The 22,482-nt window shown below is 51.2% G+C and overlaps 1 protein-coding gene across 1 annotated transcript; it reads left to right on the top strand.

Moving 5' to 3' along the window:
* Positions 1–66: 66 nt before the first annotated feature.
* On the top strand, positions 67–16,629 carry ADGRG3 (adhesion G protein-coupled receptor G3). Its single transcript, XM_016206537.2, has 12 exons — positions 67–127; positions 2,829–3,009; positions 8,718–8,856; positions 10,249–10,395; positions 11,182–11,316; positions 11,835–11,874; positions 12,062–12,162; positions 12,314–12,426; positions 13,240–13,520; positions 13,687–13,780; positions 14,825–15,108; positions 16,523–16,629. Exons 1-12 carry the CDS (start codon positions 67–69, stop codon positions 16,627–16,629), a joined length of 1,683 nt encoding a protein of 560 aa, XP_016062023.2.
* The last annotated feature ends 5,853 nt before the right edge of the window (positions 16,630–22,482 follow it).

The following is a 22,482-nucleotide window of genomic DNA, read 5'->3' as shown; positions in this document are numbered from 1 at the left end:
CAGAGTCTGGGACCAGAGGACACATAGCCACAAGGCTCTGACCAGTGCGGGCAAGGCTGGCGAAGGATGGTGCCACCCAGGGCCCTGGAGGTCCTGCTTCTCCCACTCCTCCTGCTCCTGGCTTCAGGTAAGCACCTGGCTCCTTATTCCCTCCCGCCAAGCCCGGGAGACCCAGTGACAGGGACAGGATGGGTAAGGAGTGGGGGCGCCTGGGGCCTGTCAAGGAGCCCACGCTGAAGGTCTGGCCACCTTCTCTAATGTCCTTAAGTCAGGCGCCATCCTGATAAACTTTGGTCCGCATGGGCCTTGGGTCCCCTTTACTTCCCCGCAGTGCCCCGGAGATGGAAGGAGCGTGGACAGTGCTCCCCACTCTCCCACCTGGACTGTGGCTCCTGACAGGCCTGGCTCTGGGACACAGGTGGGCCCCGGACAAGCTCTTCTCCAGCTGGCCTTTCTCCCGGGAAAGCTGTCCACCTGGCCGGCTCTCACTTACTTTCTCGCTGCGCCGGGAAGTCTGTGGCAATCCCTCAGGCAGAGGGGTGCTTCCCGCCCACTGCCGTCATCTCAGTGCTTCGCCAACTCGCCAGTGAGTGGCCCGTGTGCCTGTCCCCGCTGTGTCTGTTCACATGGGGTCCTGTGGCTTTGGGCACGTGGATTAACCGCTTTAGGCTTCAATGAACCCTCTTCTTTTCAAATGTTGGGAGATTCAGCGAAGTGCTAAGTCCAGTCCCCAGCTCAAAAAAGGGTGAAAACCGGCAGTGCTGTCCTTCTGGTGGCTGGGAGGGCCTGCTGTCAAGGAGGCCGCCAGGCAACCCTTGATGGGTTAATTCACTTAATAACCAATGGTGGCTGTCCTGCGGTCTCACTGGGCATCCCAAGGACCCTGGGCCCTTCACCAAAGCTGTAATTCTCTGGCTGGGCCTTCAAGGCTCCCCCAAGTGGCAAAATTTACCCTGTGGTGACGTGGGTGGTCTGGTTCAGGCAAAGCCCAGCCTTGGAATAGAGTGAGGAGCCTCAGGAGGTTTATATCTAGAGGTAAGACTCCTTCCCTTGTGTATATTTATGGGCTAATCTCTCATTTGCTCATTCACTCATTCGTTCATTCATTCCTGAAGCACCAATGGCGCCCTCTACGCAGTGCCAGGCCCTGGGCTGGTACAGCACATGGTCCCTGCCCTCAATGGGCTCACTACAGTATTTGAGGAGGAATGAACTACAGTGTTTCTACGAGTGGAGTTTGTGAGTCACAGGGTAGACGTGATTAGCTTTAGTAGAAACTGCCAAGCAGTGAGACCGGGGCGGGGGTGGGGACAGGGGTTAGGGGTGGGGTGGGGTGGGGTGAGGGCCTTCGAAGGAGCCCAGGGCATGATGAGGGCCCAGCAGGAGGCAGACACACTCTAATAAAGAGCCACTTTACAAAGGTGTGAGAAGGGGTAGGGGAACCAAGAAGGGGGTTACAGGCCAGGGAGGCTGTGATTGTGGGAAAGAAAAGCAGGTCCCTGGTGGAGAGCCGTGGGGAGGGGCCGTAGGGGCAGGAGGAGCGGCAAGTAGCAACCTGCCCTCCTCCTGCCCTCTGACCTTCAGCCCACTCCCCATTTGAATGTAGATTGGGGTGATCCTCCGAGGCCAGCCTCTGGGGCAGAGCAGAATAGAGAAGTGTCAGGCAGTTCTGCAGGGGTGAGGTGGCCCCCTCCGCACACAGGCCTGCTTCAGGTCTCCCTGTGTGGGCAAAATGCTTCCAATGCCTTCCAGAAATAATCACAAAAAATGCTATTTAATAATCTCTGCATTAGATGCTTGTCAACGGCTCACATACATGATTGCACTGCAGCTGACCACAGGCCAGCAGGGAGGCTCTGTTAACACCCACGCGGCACCGTTCCTAACCCCTGGCCCGCAGAGAACGGCATTTCCCACGGAGCCGGAGCCGACAACTTCCTCCCCTCCCTTCCTTCCCCTCCTTTGACCTCCTTCCCCTTCCCTCCTCACTTTTCCTTCTTCCCTCTTTCTCTCTTTCTCTCCCTCTTCTATTTAAAAAGCAAATGTGGATCATATTAGGTACATGCTCATCTACCACAAGTATTTTTATAATCCAACAGAAATTCAAAGTTCCTTTATAAACCACCTATGGCATTGTCACACATCCATCCATCTGAGCATCATAAAACCCACTCTAAAATATTGTTGTTGTTGTTGTTGTTGTTAATCTTCACCTGAGGATATTTTTTCCTTTGATTTTTAGAGAGAGTGGGAGGGAGGGAGAGAGGGGGAGAGAGAGAGAAAGAGAGAGAAAGAAACATTGATGTGTTGCCTCCCACCTGCGCCTGCGCCCGCACCCCAGCTAGAGCCAGGGATCGAACCTTGCTCAAGTCACTGCGTTCTAGGGGCCTCAGTTTGCTGTACTCTCTACTGACCTAGCAGGTAGCTGTGAGGATTGTAATGGGGATGCTGGAGAATGAAGCAAGCCAAGGCCAGTATACATCCATGAGGCCACAGTTGCAAGGGCTTTGGAAAGTCTGATGTAGAACAACTGTAAAAAGCCAAGCAGACTCCCTGGAAGAGGTGGTAAAGGGTACTACTACTAACATATTAAACCTCTTATCTACAGAGCCACATGGCCAAGCCCTTTGTACACACTTTCTCCAAAATATCCCACTGGCCCTGTAAAACGGGGGGTAGTATCTCCTTTCACCTTGGACCCGAGCCCCAGGGAAGGTATGAGTCCAGCTGAAGTGCAGTCAGTGTGGATGGACGCAGCTGGGATTCCAGCCCACACTGCCAGACTCTGGAGCCTTGCTGTCCCTTCACACTCTACATCCTTCCCTTAGGTGAGAAAGATTTCAAGAACAAATCTAAGCAGACAACACACCCTGAGGAGTCGAGAAACGTCTGCCGAGGGCTCATCAATGAGGGCCATTATGAAGTCTTCGACCTTGTGAGCACTGCTCAGTGTTTCACAAAGTGCGGGCAACTGGAGAAAGAATCTTGTGATCTGGGAAACTTGCAGAGGTAACTCGGCCCTCTGAGCTGGAGCAGGAATCTGGGGTCCTGCCAGGGTGGGGAGGAGGGAAAAATGGAGCTATCAGCCCCATAACCCCAGAAAATGCTGCTCCCATCTCGCCCTTCCACCTTGTTGTTTGACATTCACATTGTCCCTGACCCTGAGACTCCTCTGATTCAGTGACTACAGAGATAAATCAGCTCCTGTCCCCGCCATTGGGAGTTGTGGCCCAAATGATGATGACTCTAGAGTGTGGTCCTACAAAAGGGGGGACAAGGTATCGCATTGGCTCAAAGGAAAAAAAGTCTGCCAAGGCTTCATAGAGGAGGGAAGCCATGAAAGGGCTTTGAAGTTTGCATAGGAGTTCTCCAGCTGGACCCAAGCAATGTTAGGAAATACAGGCAACAGAACTTCAGGGAGTATTGAGAAAGAACTACAGTACTTTGACCTGTGAAAGAGTAAAGTGCTGGGGATGGAGGTGGGGTGGGGTGGGGATAGAACTGAAAAGATAAGTATGAAGGGTTGTGTAAGCTACACCAATGTCAGAGGGAGCAGGGCCATGCTGTATTTTCAATAGAAGAGCATGGTCAATTTACATTTTAGAAAGATTGCTCAGGCTTCAGGGAAGGATACAAGGGTGGTGATGCAGGATGAGATGTGACCAGGTATTATGGGAGTACAGTAGTCTGGGTAAGAGTGAGGGATGGACCACTAACACCACCAACAACAATTGGCACTGTGCACCTAAAAAGGAGGGACGGATTAGAGATTATATGATGTAGATTCAATAAAACCAAGAGACCAAGAGACAAAGAGACATTGCACTGAGGGAGAGGAAAGGGCTTAGGATAAAACATCTCCAAGAGTCATCGCCAAAAATTTATTTGCCTCTCTCCCCTCTCCTCCCTTCCAATCAAAGTTGCCCATAATTCTTCTGGGATACTCAGGGCAGAGTCATAGTTGTCACTCAACACATATTTGTTGAAAAAGTGAATGAAAAGAGTGTGTTCTTAGATTGGGTGTTAGGATAGCAATCCGATTGGACTACAGTATTTCTAGGAGTGGAGTTCATGAGTCACAGGGTAGACATGTGATTAGTTTTAGTAGAAACTGCCAAGCAGTTTTCCAATTTCACCCCCATGATCAGTATTAGTTAGTTCTAGTGGCTCCACATCCTTGCAAACACTTGGTATTGTCTGCTTTTTCATTTTAGCCATTCTGGCAGGTTTGTGCTATAACGCGGAGTGATTTTCATTACATTTCCCTGATGACTGTTGAAGTTTAATACCTTTTGTACTTTTATCGGACATTACGATGTCCCCTTTGTGCAGTGCCCTTTTAAATCTTTTGATGGTTGTTCTGTGGGGTTGTTTGAAATTTTTTTAGTGAGTTTTACGGGTTCTTTATGTATTCCGGATCCATGTCTCAGCAAATATACACACACAAATATATTCTCCCTACTGAGGGGTCCCTTTTCATTCTCTTAGTGCTATCTTTTGACTAAGGATGGACATTCTTAATATAATGCAAAAATATCAGAATTTTACTTTTCGGTTAATGCTTTTGGGGTCTCTTTATGAAACATCTGCCTACCCCAAGATCACGAATATACTCTTCTATGTTTTCTTCTCAAAGCTTTATTGCTTTACCATTCACCTTGACCTCTACCACCCACTAAAAGAAAGTAAAAGGCTGTGGAAAAAACTCTGCTGTGCTTTTCAGAGTTTTCAGCTTAGCTAGTGCCTCTCAGACTATGCAGTGTTAGTATTCTGGAAGATGGCTGGAGGGGAAATCAGCTTTTTATTTGAGGCCCTTCCCATGGCCAGGTTTGTTTCTTCACTCCTCTCCCCACCACTAAGGCCACCAAATACAAACCCGACTTTGTATAGTTTACGAAGTGCCCTGTGCCCATTTGCAATCCATCCCTCCTCCCTTATCCAGCCACAATCAACCACTGATCTGCTTTCTACTCCAGAGATTTGCTTTTTCTGGGCATTTTATATAAGAGAACCATACAACGTGGTGTCTTTTGAGTCTGGCTCCTGTAACTTGTCATAACATTTCTTATTTTTATTCATATTTTAGCTCATATCAATAGCTTGTTCCTTTTTACTACTGAGTAATATTCCACCAGATGGAGATATGCTACCTTTTGTTTGTACATTCACCAATGGCTGGAAGTTTGGGTTGTTCCCGGTTTGGGGGTATTACAAATAAGTCTGCCATGAACGTTTGAATTCACATCTCTCATTTGTTCTGGGTAGATACCCGGGAACGGAATTGCTAGCGTATATAGTAAAGATATGTTTAGCTTTATAAAGGACTGCCCTACCGTTTCTCATAGCAGCTGTGTCATTTGTTTTCTCATTGGCAGTGTAGGAGAGCTGTGGTTTCAGCACATTCTTGCGATGTTGGCAGTCTTGTTGGTTATAGCCATTCCAGTGGGTGTGAAGTGAGAGCTCAGTGTTGTTTTAATTTGCTCTCCACAAATGACTAATGATGTTGAGCCTCTTGTCATGTGCTTATTAGCCACTTATATCTTTTCCTTGGTGAAATAACTATTCAAATCTTTTCCTCCTTTAAAAAAATTGGGTTGTCTTCTTGTCATTGAGTTTTAACAATTCTGTAATATTTAGGATACAATTTTTTTTAATCAGATGTGTACTTTGCAAATACTTTCTCCCCATGTATGTCTTGTATTTTATTTTCCTAATGATATATTTTGAAGCTCAAAACATTTAATTTTGATGAAATCCAATTTAAATTTGTGTGTATATTTGCTGTCATATCAAAAAAAAATTTTATCTAGCCCACAGTTACAAAGATTTTCTCCTAAGTTTTCTTCTACAAGTATATAGGGTTAGCTCTTATAACCAGGTTATACGCTTGGAGTTAATTTTTTGTGCACAGTGTGAGATAAATGTCTAACTTTATATTATTATTACTACTACTTTTACCTCTGGATATCTAATTGTGTTGGCACTATTTGTTGAACACAATGCTTTCTCCATTGATTGCTTTTGGGAGGGCATTCCACTGAAGAGCTAAGTGGAAGCTCCCGGAATGTCTTCTCCCAAGATAGTAACCCAGAAACAAAACTACGTGGTGGCAGAGATTAATGCCACCATGAGAGATCTGCAAGAAGCAGGGGGTGGTGCTACCTACCCCAGCTCCATTTAACTCACCAGGAGTCAGGTGGGCCTTGGAGCATGACTGTGGACCATCACAAACTTAACCACATGGGGAGTCCGATTGCAGCTGCTGACCCGATGAATATGTTTACTTAAATAAATCAACACAGCCCCTGGCAATTTGTATGCAGCTCTTCCATGGCTAATACTTTTTTCTCCGTACCAATTTTCAAGAACTACCGAAGCAGTTTATCTGTACTTGACAGAGCCAACGATATTCTGTCCCAGTGTTTCCTCGGGGCTGTGTTGGTTCTCATCGCTGTCATCATATAGCTCACAGAGACCTTATTAATCTTGACATTCCAGAAAGCATCACTAGTTCACTATATTGACAGCATTATGCTGATTAGATTTGATGAGCAGAAAGTGGCATGTATTTAAGATGCCTTAGGAAGACATATGTGAACTAGAGCGTGAGAGATAAACCTCATAAGAATTCAGGGACCCATCACCTTATTGAATTTTCTGGGCATTCAGATGTCTGGAGAATGTCAAGATATCCCCTCCAAGGTAAAAGACAAGTTGTTTAATGTCATACCACTTACCACGGGAGAAAAATAAACAAGCACAATGTGGAAAGATATGTATTAGGCAGACATGAAACAAAAGAAATCTGAGTAACTATATTAATAGCAGGCAAAGAAGATGATGCTTAAATGGGTGTCAATGTCATAATTAAAAATTCATTGGTATATCTATGCTTTAGACTTTTTGAATGTGTTATATTTCACAACTAAAATAATTTTTAAAGTGCTCTGAGAACCAGATGAGCTGTTTTATGAGGCCAAGGAATTTAAGTGCATAAGGTGAAAATATATATATATATATATATATATATATATATATATATATAATGAAATAAAATTACACAATTCACTATTTTATTTGGTAACAATGAATCACAATGCTTGTTTGTTTAGGTTTTTTAATAGGTAAATAAAAGCTAGACTTGACGCAGTTCAATCAATGGATTTGGAGAACCTCGCCCCACTATTTCTGGCTTGATGATGTTCTAATTGGCCCCGAAGCACATCTGCATATATGTGCATGGCTTACTCCTTATGTTACACAATATTTTTTCTGTGGTTTCTTTGGGGGGGTTTTCCCTTGGTTCAAAAATGATGTCAAAATAAAACCCCCCTGTTGTCTTCCCTGCAAGCTCTCCACAGCTGCACCTTTCCAACAGCCTCGATCTGGCTGTGTCTGCCCCCCCCCCCCCCCCCCCCCATTGCTATCTCAGCCCTAACCTGGCCAGCAGATCTTAGGACCCCAGGTTTAGGAAAGGAAACCCTGGTGCTCAGTGAAGTTTCAGGACCACGGAGAGCGCACAGGCTTGCCTCACCCTGATATTTTAGCTGAGGCAAGGGAGCTGCGGGAAAATTAATTCCAATGAACTTCTCTGTCCTGTGTGGTTTGATGACTCAGTTCCCATAAGTCAGTTTCCATACAGCTCAGTCTCCAAAGACTGAATTCCTAGTATGCAGTTAGTACTCAACAAATACGATGTGTTCACTCACGCCGCACAATTATCATCCCACAGTTTTAAATACTCAGAGGAATTACTCCATACAAAGACAAACAAGCGTATAAAAATACACTCAACATCATTACACATTAGGTAAGTGCAAATTAAAACCACAATGAGATGCCACTGTGCACCCACTAGGATGGCTACAATGAAAAACAAAGCGAAAAATAGCTATTGGCAAGTATATGAAGAAATACGTTGTTTATGGGAATGTAAATGGTGCCGCTGCTGTGGAAAACAGCCTGACAGCTCCTCAAGAAGTTAAACGTAGAATTACCACGTGACCCATCAACCTCACTCCTAGGTATGTACCCAAAAGAACTGAAAACAGGTCTTCAAACAAAAACCTTGTATGTGAGTGTTCATAGCAGCCCTATTGGCAATAGCCCAAACATGGGAGCAACCCAAATGTCCCTCGATGGATGAATGGATAACCAAGATGTGATACCCACTTACAATGGAATATTACTCATCCATAAAAAGGAATGACGTACTGAAACATGCTACAGCACAGATGACCCTTGAAAACACTATGCTAAGTAAAAGAAGCCAGGCACAAAAGACCAGATGCGATCTAATTCCACTTACATAAAATATCCAGAATAGACAAATGTATAGAGACAGAAAGCAGATTAGTGGCTGCCAGGGGTCTAGGGGAGGAGGGAAGGGAGTGACTGCTTAATGGTACAGGGTTTCCTTTTGGAAAGGAATTGTACATTTTATGTTCTATGGATTATATCACAAAAAGACGAACGAGTGAAATGCTGAGGGACTGCTGGCTGGAACCCCTCGGGACAAGCTTGGATTGCCCCCGCGCCACCCCTCTTCTCCTTGGTGCTCCCAAGAGAAGCTATCCTGGGTCACTCCTCCTACCCTAAGAGCCTGATGATCACTGCCCATGGTCTCTCTCCTCCTTTCATCCAGGCTGGGGGCCAGGTGAGTGGGGGACTCAGCTTGCAAGGCCCTACATTGCCCCTGACCCCCTGGCCCCTTGCAGATACTGGCTGAACTACGAGACCTATCTGGTGGAGAACAGTCCAAACAAGCCAGTGGATCTGCCTTTTCTGAAGACTTCTCTCAAGAACGTCAGCACCAACATCTCAGAAGACCTGCACTTCTCTCTGAGCCCCTCTCAGGTGAAGAGTCCCCTGTCCCTGCTGGCTGGCAGGGTGCTTTTCAGAATTCTGAGAGAGTCATGGGGGTGCTTGGTGCCCATCAAAACAGCCCGCCTATGTCCCTTTAGGTAGGGCTCTGCCGCCTTGCTGGCGAGTGAATCGGATGAGCAGATCCTGGTAACAGATTATCCAGGTTTCTGGGGTGAGGCGTTTGGAAGATCATTGAATTGAGAGCGAGGAGATTGAGTTCTAGTCCTTGGCACCCACCACCTCACGAGAGTGGGAGCCCCTGGAGTCCTTATCTGTCAAATGGACTCTATACCTTCTCCAAAGTCTGAGTTTCCCATGAGCTCTTCCACCCAGGAGCACTGTTGTGATCTTAGCCTCAGTTTCCCCCTCAGTAAAGCGATGGCAATATTTGTCCAATTTCAAGGTTATCAAAGGAGCAAATGAGATGATTCACAGGGAATGCTTGGCATGGCGAGGGCACAGCCCCTTAAGGAACGAAGCCGTGGGCAGTAGGTCAGGCAGCAGGCAAGAGGAACTTTAAGGCCTGCCTGGAGAAGGGGAGATGGAAGATGGATAGGGCCTTTCTCCACCCTTTGTTATGCCACCTAATCAGCAGAGCCCCCTGCGTGGGGTACGCACTGGCCCCAGAAATCAGCCACGTGTCCTCCTGGCAAGGGTCCGGACTGGGAAGGAGAAAGCTGGAGCCCTCGGCTCCAACTCTTGGCTCCCCTGCTCCTCTGTGCGTGGGATGCTTGGGAGGCAGGGCCTGGCGGGATTGGGCAGCAGCTCCCGGGGAGCAGTGAGGTCCGAGCATGAACGAGACACGCTTTGCAAGTCCCAGTGAAAGTGACTTTCATTTTTTGAGCCTTCTTGACTTTTACAGAATTTGTTTTCTGGGAGCAGGGGTGGAAATCCCATTCAGTGTGACTGCTCGTGTCCCCCATTGCAGCCCTCATCACCTCCCGTCCTGGGGACTTATTCCTTCCACTTCCTCCCGAGTCAGAAGCCAGACACTATCACGTAGCACCACAGGGTTGTTGGGACCTGGCCACAGTGCAGCTGCCCCTCCCTCACACCTGCAAACTGAGCTCGTCCAGGTGTCGTCTCTTCTCAGCCCACCTCCAGCCTCACAGGTGGCCCTGCAGGCACCTTGCTACCCCCATTCTCCATACTGGGAAAACTGAGGCTCCATGGGTGCCGTGACTTGTCCGGGAGCTCACAGCCTGGACAGAGCAGAGCTTGTGCTGTGTTCCGGGATGTCCTGCCTCTCAGAGCTAAGGTCCTCAGGTGCCACCCCTCCACCCGGTGTGCCTCAGTTTCCCTTCCCCACAAGGGAGTGGCAGGACATGTGTTGGGGTCTGAAATCCTTTGGTCAAGAAGGAGCCACTGGGTCTGTGGTTACAGATTCCGGAGCAGGTGACGGAGGACAAGCACAAGTTCCCTGACAGAGTCCGGCTGCCCAGGAGCCTGTTTGCATCCCTGCAGGGCAGCAGGCCGGAGGTCCGCTTGGCCGTATCTGTCCTGGACATCGGGCAGGGGAACCTGTTCAAGGTGAGGAGAAGCGGGTGGAGGCTCAGGGCAGCCCTGAGGTTGACTGGGCAATGCTTCCCCTCTGTGGAGTTGTTCCTGTGGAGCCTGAGGGCGATGGAGGAGGGGACGAGCTTGAGAGTGTTTCTCAAGCAGCCCAGGGCATCCCAGACCCCGGTCTCTAGAGTTCGTGGACCTCAGACTTACACGGGTCCATGCACCCAGATATTCGGACCCTGCACACCAGCGCCCTTGGGCTTGCATGTGTATTCCAAGTGAGCCTGTGTCCCGGTGGGTCCCTGCGCATGCACAAGCATGCATGTCCTTTCCTGTTCCTGGTGCACACAGTCCACATGAGCAGGTGTACCCATGCCCCTTCAGATGTATCCCACGTGTGTCCCAGAGGCATGTATCTGCTCCTATGCAGACATATGTACACTTAAGTGCTTGTGTAGCCAAGTGCTCACCCCCTGCAGGCACCCACCGCCCTCCATTTACGGGCTGATTTTTCTCCTGGCCCTGTGCCCCTCCACTTAAGAGGGCAGAGGAGCCCTGGGGGACAGGGCTGGAGAGCTGCTGGGTGCCTGGCTTTGCCTGGAGTGTAGGACCCGCTCTGGCCCAGCCCAGGCCAGAAACTATAGGGAACAGCAGAGAGGATGTCACCCTAAATCCTTGGTCCCCTGGCTCCCTTGTCTCAGACTTTGCCCTCCAGGCAAGGGCCACAGGTCCTGGAAGTTCCCGGGAACCCTTGCCACAACTGAGTTGGGACAGCCCCTTCCACAGCCAGGCCTCCCCCATCTCCCTCCACAGGGCCCCCAGCTCAGCCTGGAAAATGACGGCAACGTGTTGAACAACCGCCTGGTGGGCTTGAGTTTGGGCCGCATGCGTGTCACGGGGCTGAAAGAGCCTTTGGAGATCACCTTCTCCCACCAGCATCAGCCTCCTGTGAGTCCCCCACCCCAGCCTGGCAATTACTCAGTGGGCACCCCTGGGCCCCTGGACAGACATGCACAGGACTCTGCACTGCCCACCTTCCACGTCCACCCAGGAGCAGCCATTAGGACCATGCACACCACACAACTGTGCCCAGGGACGCATGCCCACTCTGTGCACATATGCCCACAGGACCCCGGAACCATTCTACTCACATGCTCACAGAGGCAGACGCAGGACCTGGCACACCCACATGCATGCACCTGGCATGACACATCCACCCACAGACATGCGACCCTCCCACCCACTGCCCTCAGCATACCCGCGCCCCTCACGCGCCGACCCAGGGGCCATCAGATGGTGTGCTTGGTGTTCCTATGTGACCACGGGGTGAGCCTTGTTTCTACCTAATGCACACGCCTGCTAAGACAACAGAGCATGCTGTCCCTTCCCTCTGCCCTCCCACACTCTCCTCTCCCCTCTCCCAACCTCCCCCTGCCTCTCCCCTGACTCCCGTCCTCTGGTTTCAGAACATGACCCTCACCTGTGTATCCTGGGATGTGACTAAAGGTAGGGCCTGGAGGACCTTCTCTGTAAGACAGGCGGGAGGGTATGGGCTCCCTCAGGGGTGCAGGGCTCTACCCGCAGGGCCCCTCCCCTCTCCTCCCTCCTCTTTGTTCCCTCCCCTCCTCCCTGGTCCTTTCTCTTCCTTTTGCCCTCCCTCCTCTCCCTTACAATCTCCTCCCCTCCTCTCCAGGGTCAGCAGGAGACTGGTCTTCCAAGGGCTGCTCCACGGAGGTCCGGGCCAAGGGGACTGTCTGCCGCTGTGACCACCTGACCTTCTTTGCGCTGCTGCTGGTAACAGCCCACCCATCCTGATCCCAGCAGTTCTGGAGGTGCCCAGGCTCCTGTCCCAGGGAGGGGGGCTTCCTGGCAGGAGCCAGGCCCTTTGGGGGTAAGTGGGCCTGGCCTCCAACTGATGGGGTCCTGGTTGGGGATTTGCCCACAGAGGCCGGTCTTGGACAAGGTCACCGTGCAGGCCCTCACACGGATTTCCCAGGTTGGCTGTGGAGCCTCCATGATTTTTCTGGCCTTCACCATTGTCTTCTATGCTGCCCTGAGGTGGGTGACCCATCCCCACTCCCTCCTGTCCTCAAAGGCAGCAGCGGTGCAGGGTCAAAGGCACCTTGGTTGTGCAACATTATATTGATATCCTCTCCAAACCTTAGTTTCCTCATCTATAAAATGGGTTTTGAGGCTGAAATGTGTTGGGGCCATTTCAGTTACCAGTGACAGAAACTCAACTCAAATGGGCTTAAACATAATAAGGAATGTGTGAGTCATGGAACTGAAAAACCCAAGGTGGGCTCACTTCAGGTGCGGTTGGATCCAGGACCATGTGTCTGGGAGTTGGCCTCTCTCTGCTTCTCATGCTTTGCTCTCTCCTTTGTCAGTCATGTCAGAAGTTTCTCCATACTTGGGGACCTTGGGGAGCCCCAGGCTTGCATCATAGTTTCTTAACTGCCTAGGCAGTTAATATCCTAAACTGAGTCCCAGAATTGAAGTCTTTAAAATATTTTTTAATAATTGTAGACTAACAGGAAGTGGTGAAAATAGTGCCTAGAATCCCATGCTTTCTTTATCCAGCTTTCCCCAAAGATGACATTTTCTGTAACTCTATACCTCTAGTACGATTTCAAAACCAGGCAGGGAAAGCAGAATGCATTCGGGGAATTGCAAGTTATGCAGTCTGGCTAAAGCATGGAGTTGAGGTACGAGGCCAGCAGCAGCTGGGGGGCTAGCAGGGTCTGAGGCCATGAGAGGACTCCTGGGGGCACCCACTCTGGGATGGCAAGGGTGGAACAGAGGAGGTGGGATGGAGAGGCCCCTGATGCTTCGGCCCTTTGCAGCCTCTCACTGGCCCTTCTCCCCCAGGTTCTCACGGAAGAGATTCAAGTCAGAAGATCCTCCCAAGATCCACATGGCCCTGAGCATTAGCTTGTTTCTCCTGAATCTAACTTTCTTCATCAATGTGGGGCGTGGCCCAAAGGGATCCCCTGCCACCTGCTGGGTCCGGGGGGCCGTCTTCCACTACTTCCTGCTCTGTGTCTTCACCTGGATGGTCCTAGAAGCCTTCCACCTCTACCTGCTCATCATCAGGGTCTTCAACACCTACTTCGGGCACTACTTTCTGAAGCTGAGCCTCGTGGGCTGGGGTAGGTGGTGCCTGCTGGGCGGAGGGGAAGGCTGGGCCTGAAGGGCAGGGAGGGGAGAGAGGTGGCTCCCTCCTTCAGAAAGGCTTGGGGGTTGAGGGACAGGTAGCCAGCGGAGGGGGACATGCCACAGGAGTCCCAGCAATGTCATACCTCCTCCCCCAACTAGGCCTGCCGGCCCTAATGGTCATCGGCACCGGGAGTGCCAACAGCTATGGCCTGTACACCATACGAGACAAGGACAGCAGGATCACACTGGAGCTGTGAGTGGCGGCTGTGGGAGCAAGAGTGGCGTCGGGTCCCTGGCTTCATGTATCAAGGCCCGAGGGAGGTGGGGAGAGGAGGGAACTCTGGGAGGAGAGAGCGAGTGAGTCAAGGCAAAGGATCTTCAGATCCGCAGGGGTAAACTGAGGCTTGGAGAAAGGAAATGCAATGAGCGAGGGGTCCTGAGTAGGAGGAGAGAGAACCAGGCCAGGAGGCAAGATGCCTTGCTCTAGCCTGGCCCACTACCAGCCCATATGGCACTTTGGGACACATTTTTAAAAGTGTCCCCCATCCCCAACCTGCCATGCCAGGTGCTCAAATGGATTTCAGCCCCCACCTGCCCCCTCAGTCAGGTGCCCTTGTGCAGGGCACACAACCTGCCCATACATTCCCAGGAGCCCTGGTCTTATCTAGGCTCTGCCTCTGAGTTGCTGTGTGACTTTGGGCGAACCCATCCTGTCTCTGGGTCTCAGTCTCCTCATCTGTACAATGGGGTAGGGGAGGAATGATAGGCATGCTCTTTAGGGCCTTTCACCCCTGCAGTGCAGGGAGCGGTGGAGCAGACCTGAGCCCTGCCCAGGATGTCTGTCTCAGGCCCATGGCTCTATGCTAAGAGGGGCTGGTCATGTCCCCGGACCTCAAATGCAGGGGCCACAGGGTTCCAGTAGGCAATGACATAAGTGCATGGGATGGCCCACGTGGGGATTGCAGTAGACTGGCAATCACACACCCATCTAATGGACAGCTGCCAGGCATATGGTTTTACAAAAGAAGCAGAAATCTGGATGCTTATGCCAAACCTCCTACTTTTTAAAAGATGGTCATGAATTCGATTTTTAACTTTTTTTACAACATAATGTGGGGCAAGCAAAAGATGTCTTTGGGGCCAAATTGACCTTTTTGCACCCATAGCCTCTTGAGAGCTCCTTCCCCAGGAGGGCAGGGGTTGATGGGTGGACACAGGGAAGGGCATCTTCCTGATCATCGAAGGTCAGTCAGGGGAGACAGTCCAGGGCGTCCCAATGGCCATCCACCTCTACCAGGTGCTGGTTCCATGAGAAAAATGGCATCTCTGCCCTCTACGCCACCGTCCACGGCTACTTCCTGGTCGCCTTCCTCTTCAGCGCTGTGGTCCTGGGCCTGGTGGCCTGGAAGATCTTCACTCTGTCGAGCACCACGGCAGGCAAGGAGCAGCGGCAGAGCTGGAAGGGGGTCCTCACCTTGCTGGGCCTCTCGAGCCTGGTGGGCATGACATGGGGGCTGGCCATCCTCACGCCCCTGGGCCTGTCCACCATCTACATCTTTGCCCTGTTCAACTCCTTCCAAGGTGAGGCCTCCGGACCAAGGACAGGGTGGGCTGCCTCTTCTGTACCAAGGGGTGTTGGGAGGTGAGGAGGGAGTGGTTTGCAAAGAAACAGGATTCCGCTGACCAGCTCAAATCAAGGCAACTGAGTTTCAATATCCAGAGCTCTCCCAAGAACCCCAGGGCAGAAAGGCTGGCTGACCTCATGGGAGCTGCTGCCAGGCTCAGGAAAAGCCACCCAAACCTAAGCAGATACGTTCTCCACCTTTTTCTCTGGAGCCACATGCAGCCTCTCACCTTCCCCCCTCCATCCCTCTCCCTCCGCCAGCCCATTCTACTCATGGGCCCCAAATGTCTGCCCAACACGGTCACCTTGACCCTACATGACCTTCCAAGTCCAGTGACTACAGTCTGATTCAGTCTTCCAGGTCTTAGGGGAGCCAAGGATCTGGGCCATCTTAGTCAGGTGTCCATCTCTGGTCCAATCAGCTGTGACCAGGAAGGGAGGGTCATGCGATGTGATGGACACATGACATGGACAGGGTCCCCAAGGGGCTGTGGAGGCAGGAAGTGACCAGTGGAGAAAATGATTGATGCACCTGTCCCCTGCCCCCCCGACCCCGGGCCCCTTCCTCTGATATCCCAGCAAAGGGGCAGGTGCCCAGGATGTGGGTCAAGGTTTCCCTGCACGTGTGTCCTCTTTGGTCCTCACATCCCAGAACAGAGCTTAAAGAAGCCTCTCAGCAGGTCTGTGAGAGAAACACCCCCTACCCAAGCTTTGGCTCACAGTCACATCCCATCCAGGGGAGTCCCTGGGAACCCACATGTCCTGGATCCGGCAGGGGCAAGCCCACCGAAACAGGGCTGGCTCCCAATGCCTCGCGAAATTGCTTGGTGTCGTGGTTGGGAGCACTGGGGACGGGCAGGCCTGGGTTCACATCCCGGCTCCACTCACGACCCCAGCAAGTCCCTCAGTTCCTCGGATCCAGTCTTCTGTACAGTTGCAAGAATCCCACACGCCCCCAACAGACCTTATGGTGAATGATGGAGATGATGCACGTGGGGAGTGTAGGAGGCCTTCAGTGCGTGGAAACGGTGTTAATAGCAACAGGAGTCATCCTTATTAGGCGGCCTGAGACCATCCCCAGAGGAAGAAACATGAGCCAGCCTCTGGAAATCCCAGAGGGTCAAGGTTGGAGAGAGCGGACCTCGAAGCTGTCGGTGATGTCATTCTTTCGGGGGTCATCCCTCATATTTCAACCTGAACTCCAAGATGCCTCTTTGGTTCTTTTTCAGGAGCAGGTTCCATTTTTGCCCGATCTTCCCATAAATCCTTGGACTTTTACAGTGGGCCTATTTCTGCTCTGGGCCGCCGCCAACCAGGCCGCCCAGCTCCCTGTGGGGCCCCCAGGCTCAGCCATGCCCTCTCCCCCTGCAGGTGTCTTCATCTTCTGCTGGTTCATCGTGCTCTACTTCCCAAGCCAGAGCCCCGAGGCCTCTTCTGGCACCGGCCGAGCTGAGCAGACCCACACCACGTCACAATAACAGGGGCCCGGCCCTGCACTCTGGACCCAGCTCTGACCTGCTGGGCGAACTTGGACAGCCCCTTGCCTCGCTCTGGGCCTCAGTTCTCATGTCTGTACAGTGTGGCTGGGGAGAGAGGGGATGTAGCCAAGGTCGAACCATGTTTACCTCAAAGGTCCCACCCAGATTCCTCTTATGGTCTAAGAGCCCACCAATCCAGGACTGCAGGAGTCAAAAGTTCCTACAATCCTGGGACCTCTGCCAGCACAGAGCCACAGCCTCACCCCTACAGCTCTGCCCAACCCCTGCCTTCATAGCAATGCAGTCTATCTTCCATTGCCCACCTTCTGGTCTCGGTAAGGGCCTGAGCCCAAATAGGGAAGGCTGTTGTTGGCACAGCCCCTCCAAGGACCCCCAGCCTCTCCCTTCCTCCCTCGTCACTGCCTCTCTACCCTCTGGCTGCTTGAAGTGAGGGGTATTCAGGAGGTGTTATCCCCTCAGGTACCAGGGTAGTTGTGAACTGGAGGTTTATTTTTGGCAGTTGGTCCCCAGCCCACCTGCCCCTGGCCTCAGACCCACCATGGCCTATTTTCACAGAAGAGCCTCCATTTAGGGGGCTGCCAGCTCTCCAGGCGTCTGAGACACTGAATTTCAGAGAATGCCACTTAGTGGGTGTGACCTCAAGCAATTCCTGCCCCCCACGTTCCCATTCTGACTGCCATGTGGATGGCTTGACTCTGATCAACTGTCACGGTGGGCTGGAGGTCCAGGGCTCTGCACACTTGAGGACCGAAGGGCCAGGGCAGGGGAGGGTCTGGGCTGAGCAGATAGAGGGAGGACGCGCTGCACCAACCCCCAAATCTGAGCACCTACAGCTACAGAGCAGGCACTTGGATGGCCTCACTCACCGTCAGCCCAGCCCTGCTGCATGTGGGGCCCTGAACAAATCTATTCTGGCTTAATAGGTGGCCATGGGAGTTTGGCAGCAGCCTAACAGGGCCCTGAGCCAGGGGCACATCTCAGACCAGACCCCACTTCCTATGGCTGGACCTCTGTCCCCAAGCCCCGCCCCCACGTTCATGTTTCCACTCCAGCCTTTACTTACTAACCATGGGGGGAACCTCACCCCTTATCCAACCCCACCCTGCCCAATGGGAGACAGTCAAGCACCTTCTGCAGATGAGAAGCTACTATGATGAGATCCTCCCCAGAGCCCCTGGGCTGCCAGCCCACCTCCCCCCACATGCCAGGTCCTGACACGGACAGACCAGCAAACAGATGAAAGACAGGAAGGCGGGGGCCTTTGTTTTAAGCAAGTCACTGTGTTCCTGGAAGGGAAATCCTAGGGTGTGGACATTATATCAGTTGAGCCACATGACTTGTGTTTGTGTGCACGCCTGGTGGGCTTGGAGGCTTATCTTCACGGACCTATGTTTCTCATGCGAAAGCTCTCAGCTTTCTTGCCCCAGAGTCTCAGTTACCAACCTGTGCTCGGGAAGGACAGTCAGCAGTGTCTGACAGGTCTGGGTTCAAATCCTGGCTCTGCTGCCAAGGACTGTGTGACCCTGCGCATGTCACCGCACCTCTCCAAGGCTCAGTTTCCCCCTCTGTAAAATTGAGATCAAGTCTCTGTCTCATCTTGAGACCGTTATGTGAGGTGACAAAAGTCAAGTGCCCAGCACGACTCAGAGGGAGACTGTTGGCTCCCGAGGTCCCCTTCCTTGGCTTAAAGAGAAACCACATGGAGCCCTTGTGTACAGCATGACCCTGTGCAACCTGCGTGTGAACTAAGAGGGGCAGTTCACCGGCCCTGTGTGGGGACGAGGCAGGGAGTCCCCTAGAGAACCAGCAAACCACACAAGGCCACTCTGTGAGCTGGGCTGACACGAGGACTGGGGTCTCCCTCGGCTGCTAACGCCTTTACCCAGAGCATTCTATGGCCTCAGGAATTATCACCTCCTCCCTGACCCCTTGAACCCTGGGCTGTAGTTTTCCCAGACACGCCCAGTGGGAATCACAAGCCCCAGATGAGCTGGGTTTCCTGGTGCAGACGGAGAGGGCAGGTGGGAGGTGTCATTAGTGATGGGAGTGGGGCGTGATCTTTTTCTGCTGGTTCTCTACCCCAGGGCCAGGCAAGGGCAGAGGGGCTGGGGTCCCTCATTGCCTGGGGACAATGCCAACGCAGCTCCAAGTACCAAGCTGAACATGTGCTAAGGCCAGGCGGGGCCATGGTAAAAATGCACCCCAAGGCCCAGCGCAAATGTACAGGGTTCCCCTGTCACTGAGCCATCACGATAACAACCTAGGAAATGGGCAGCACCATGGTTAAGAGCACGAACTCTGGGCTCAATCTGCCTGGTCCAAATTTTGCCTTTGCAACCTACCTTGGACCAATTTCTCACCCACTGAACCTGTAAAGCAGGTGTGGCAGGAGCTGCACCACAGGGTTGATGACGGATTAAATGAGATATTAGCTGAGAGAGCTGCCCGGTGCCCAACCCACCTCGCCCAGCAGGAATGTGACTGGGCCAGAGCTTCGCCTTGGTCATCACCTTATCAGGCCCTGGGCATCAGTGTGCTGCCTGGTTCTCTCTGCTCTACCCCTTTCTTCATTCCTAGTATTTTTTTTATTACAAATAACACGTATATAGGAAATAAGACGACCTACTTGCCTGTGCTCTCAGATAACAATATCAAAAGATAAAAATTCTTCACAAATTAATCTTTGAATGCAATGCAATTTCAATAAAGACTCCAAATGATTTTTTAAGACTTTCCAAAAAATTATTCTAAAATTTATTTGGAGGCGTGGAGGCTTCAACTAGCTAAGTCATGAAATTGGCATATGTTCGGGAGCCAGAGAATAAGTGCTGGTGGGGGGCTGGGGTTCTAAGCTCCCTCGTGTGTTGCAGGTGGGAAGAGGGTAGGTTTCACTGCCTAGGAAAAAACGGGGTGTTGCTGCTGACCCAGCCATACTGCCCCTGGTTATTTACCCCAAAGGAACACTCTTAAGGTCTAAAAGGGACAGGACCGATGACATGTGTGGCATCATCTGTTGTGGAAGGGAGTTGGTGGCAGAGCAGGATGTCCATCCCTGGGAGAACAGAGAGGTCATTAGTATGGATCTGTGCCATGGACACACAGCAACATGGATGGATCTTAAAAACAGTGAAAATAAAAGAAACAGGAAATCTGAACACAATACCGCTTACAGCAGCATGCAAAACAATGCTCATTTTGGAAACAAATACCAATCAGAAAGGTTGCCTATAGGGGGCAGAGAGTGGGAGTGGGTGTAGGGATAAAAGGAAATAAATAAATGCTCCATCCCACTAGCCCAGCATATGTGTCACCAGCTTCCTGTTTCCTCATCCCTCCTGCTTTAACCACAGTGAATTTCCTACATAACTAATCACAGGGTTCTCACCAGAACTGATGTCCACACGCTGTCTCATGAGCTTTCCCTCTGTCCCATTTATCCATCACACGTTATTTCTCATGACTGTATAATATCCCAACCAGAAGAAAATAATCATTCTTTATTACTGAGAATTGAGGTGATTCCTACCTTTCAACCAGTACCAGCAACTATATAACCCTGTCATGACATCTGCAGTGTTTCTCCAGTATTCCACCCTCGAACCTCCACAGGGCAGCATTGTGACTTTTGTGAGTCCCTTTCTCCAAAAACAAAACAGTAAAAGTTACATTTTAACGGGTCATTGGGGAGAAAAAGGGACATCTGTAATATTTTAAACAAAAATAAAATTTAAAAAAAAAGTTACATTTTATGACTACATTGGACTCATATATATTCATTGTTAGTCTATTCATTTTTTCTTCTGAATTTAAAAGATATTTAAATGAAACATTTTCATGGGCTGCTAACCTAATGGGTAAGTTTTATCTGTCCTAAATCAGAGGCCCAGTCTGGATTAGAACCCAAGACTCAGGCAACCTGGCTACTTCCACCATGACAGGCAGCCACTCCAGGACCCCCATTGGTTTCCATCTGTCCTGATGAAGGCCTCTTTGACTGTGTATGGGGCAGGGGCATTAGTGTCCTGGTAAATGCTTAACAAATAGCTCAATGAGAGAAAAAGTCCTGTTCTATAGCATTTGCCAATTCCCATGGTGTAAATAATGCCTTGACAAATTTTAAGCTAGTTTTTACCAAGATGACATCACTGAACAGAAGTTGGAGAAAGATGCAGAGTAGCTCACCATTGTATAGCAATTTTATTATACAGATACAGTGGGCATAAATAACTTCAAGATAATAGTACAACATAGTAAAACAATTAAGAAGGGGTGCATTTGGGGTGTTTATTACCTTTGTTTTTAATAAAATCTATTTATTTTTATGTTTTTATAATTTAAATGGCTGTGTTTTCCAACTGACGCACTAACATTCCTGAGATTTTAACAATCATCTATAGCAATCTGGCATAAGCTGGCTCCAGCCCACCACTGGCCAAGGGACCTGCAGCCTAGGTCTCTGGGCCTAGACCTGGGAAGTGGCAGAAGACTACATTTCCCAGAAGCCTCCTCTTTTAGAGGCCCTCAGCTTCTGAAAGCCGTTACTATGGAGACAGGCTAACAGATGGTACAGGCTGTCCTTAGAGGGTGAGAGGCGCAGTAGAGGACTGCGGGGTGTCAGGACCCTGCCCTGCAGGGGGAGAGGGAGGGTGCTGGTGGTAAGGGGGCTTCTGCCTGGGGGCTTTCCGCCCTGACCTTTCTAGGGAAATTTTCACTGTGTGTGTGTGTGTGTGTGTCGGGGGAGGAAAAGGGTGCTTCTGGGGAAGAGGGTGCAAAAAATGACCTGTGGGGTGGGGAAAGCCTCTGGGCCTCTGGGCAGGGCCCAGGGAACTTTGAGGCCCGACTGCCCTCCCCAGACTGCACTATAGCTGATGAGGTCGCCTGATGTGGGGAAGGAAGTTTTATGGGTTCTGGTGGCTGTCTGGAGACAGAGTCCCTGCAGGAGGGATCAGCACACTCAGAACGGTGGACTTCAGACCAGGAGGGCGCCACCAAGACCACCTGTGTTCCTGGGTGGTGGTTTCCAGTGGCTTAGGCCACAGAGGGAGAGACTGAGTCTCCCTTAAACTCCCTTCCACGGAGGAGAAAGTCTCTGCTCGGCACTGACGGGCCTGTAACACCTTCCGAGCCACCAGCTCCACCTCCGAGGACGTGCTCTGTGACCTTGGGCTCGGGGCCCACCTGGGCGCCTGCCCCAGTTGTCAGCCCCTGCTGCCCACGGACACCTTGGCCTCTCCCCACCCTACTTCTCTCTCTCCTCACCCTCCCCACCTGCCGCCACCCTTCTGGGACTTGCCCTCTGCGCCTCACTTCCAATGTTGGTGATGTTCCCTTTTTTTTGGTCGTACTCCATATCACCACCTTACTATTATGAATAATTCCTTTAAGCCGTTTCACTTACTGGGCTTATTAAATATATTTAAATGGAAAATGTTATAATACGACAGTGATCCCTTCAGCATAGCATCATTCGCCGCAGAGAGACGATGCGGCCGGAATAAGTTGGCGGGAAGGAAGCGATGTTAAGGTTTGGGCTGCCCGCTCCTGCCCTGGCACCGGTTCCCGCCTGCGGCCTGCTAGCGCCTGTGTTAAGGGAGACCTGTGAACACTCGGAAGGTGTTATGGACCCGTCAGCGCCGAGCAGAGACTTTCTCCTCCGTGGGATGGAGTTTAAGGGATACTCAGTCTCTCCCTCTGTGGCCTAAGCCACCAGAAACCACCACCCAGGGACACAGGTGGTCTTGGTGGCCCCCTCCTGGTCTGAAGCCCACCGTCCTGAGTGTGCTGATCCCTCCTGCAGGGACTGCGTCTCCCGACAGCCAGAGCCACGCCAGG

Source organism: Miniopterus natalensis, chromosome 18 (genome assembly GCF_054644295.1).
Source record: "Miniopterus natalensis isolate mMinNat1 chromosome 18, mMinNat1.hap1, whole genome shotgun sequence".
Lineage (NCBI taxonomy): Eukaryota > Metazoa > Chordata > Mammalia > Chiroptera > Miniopteridae > Miniopterus > Miniopterus natalensis.
This window is presented reverse-complemented; position numbering and strand designations above follow the sequence as displayed.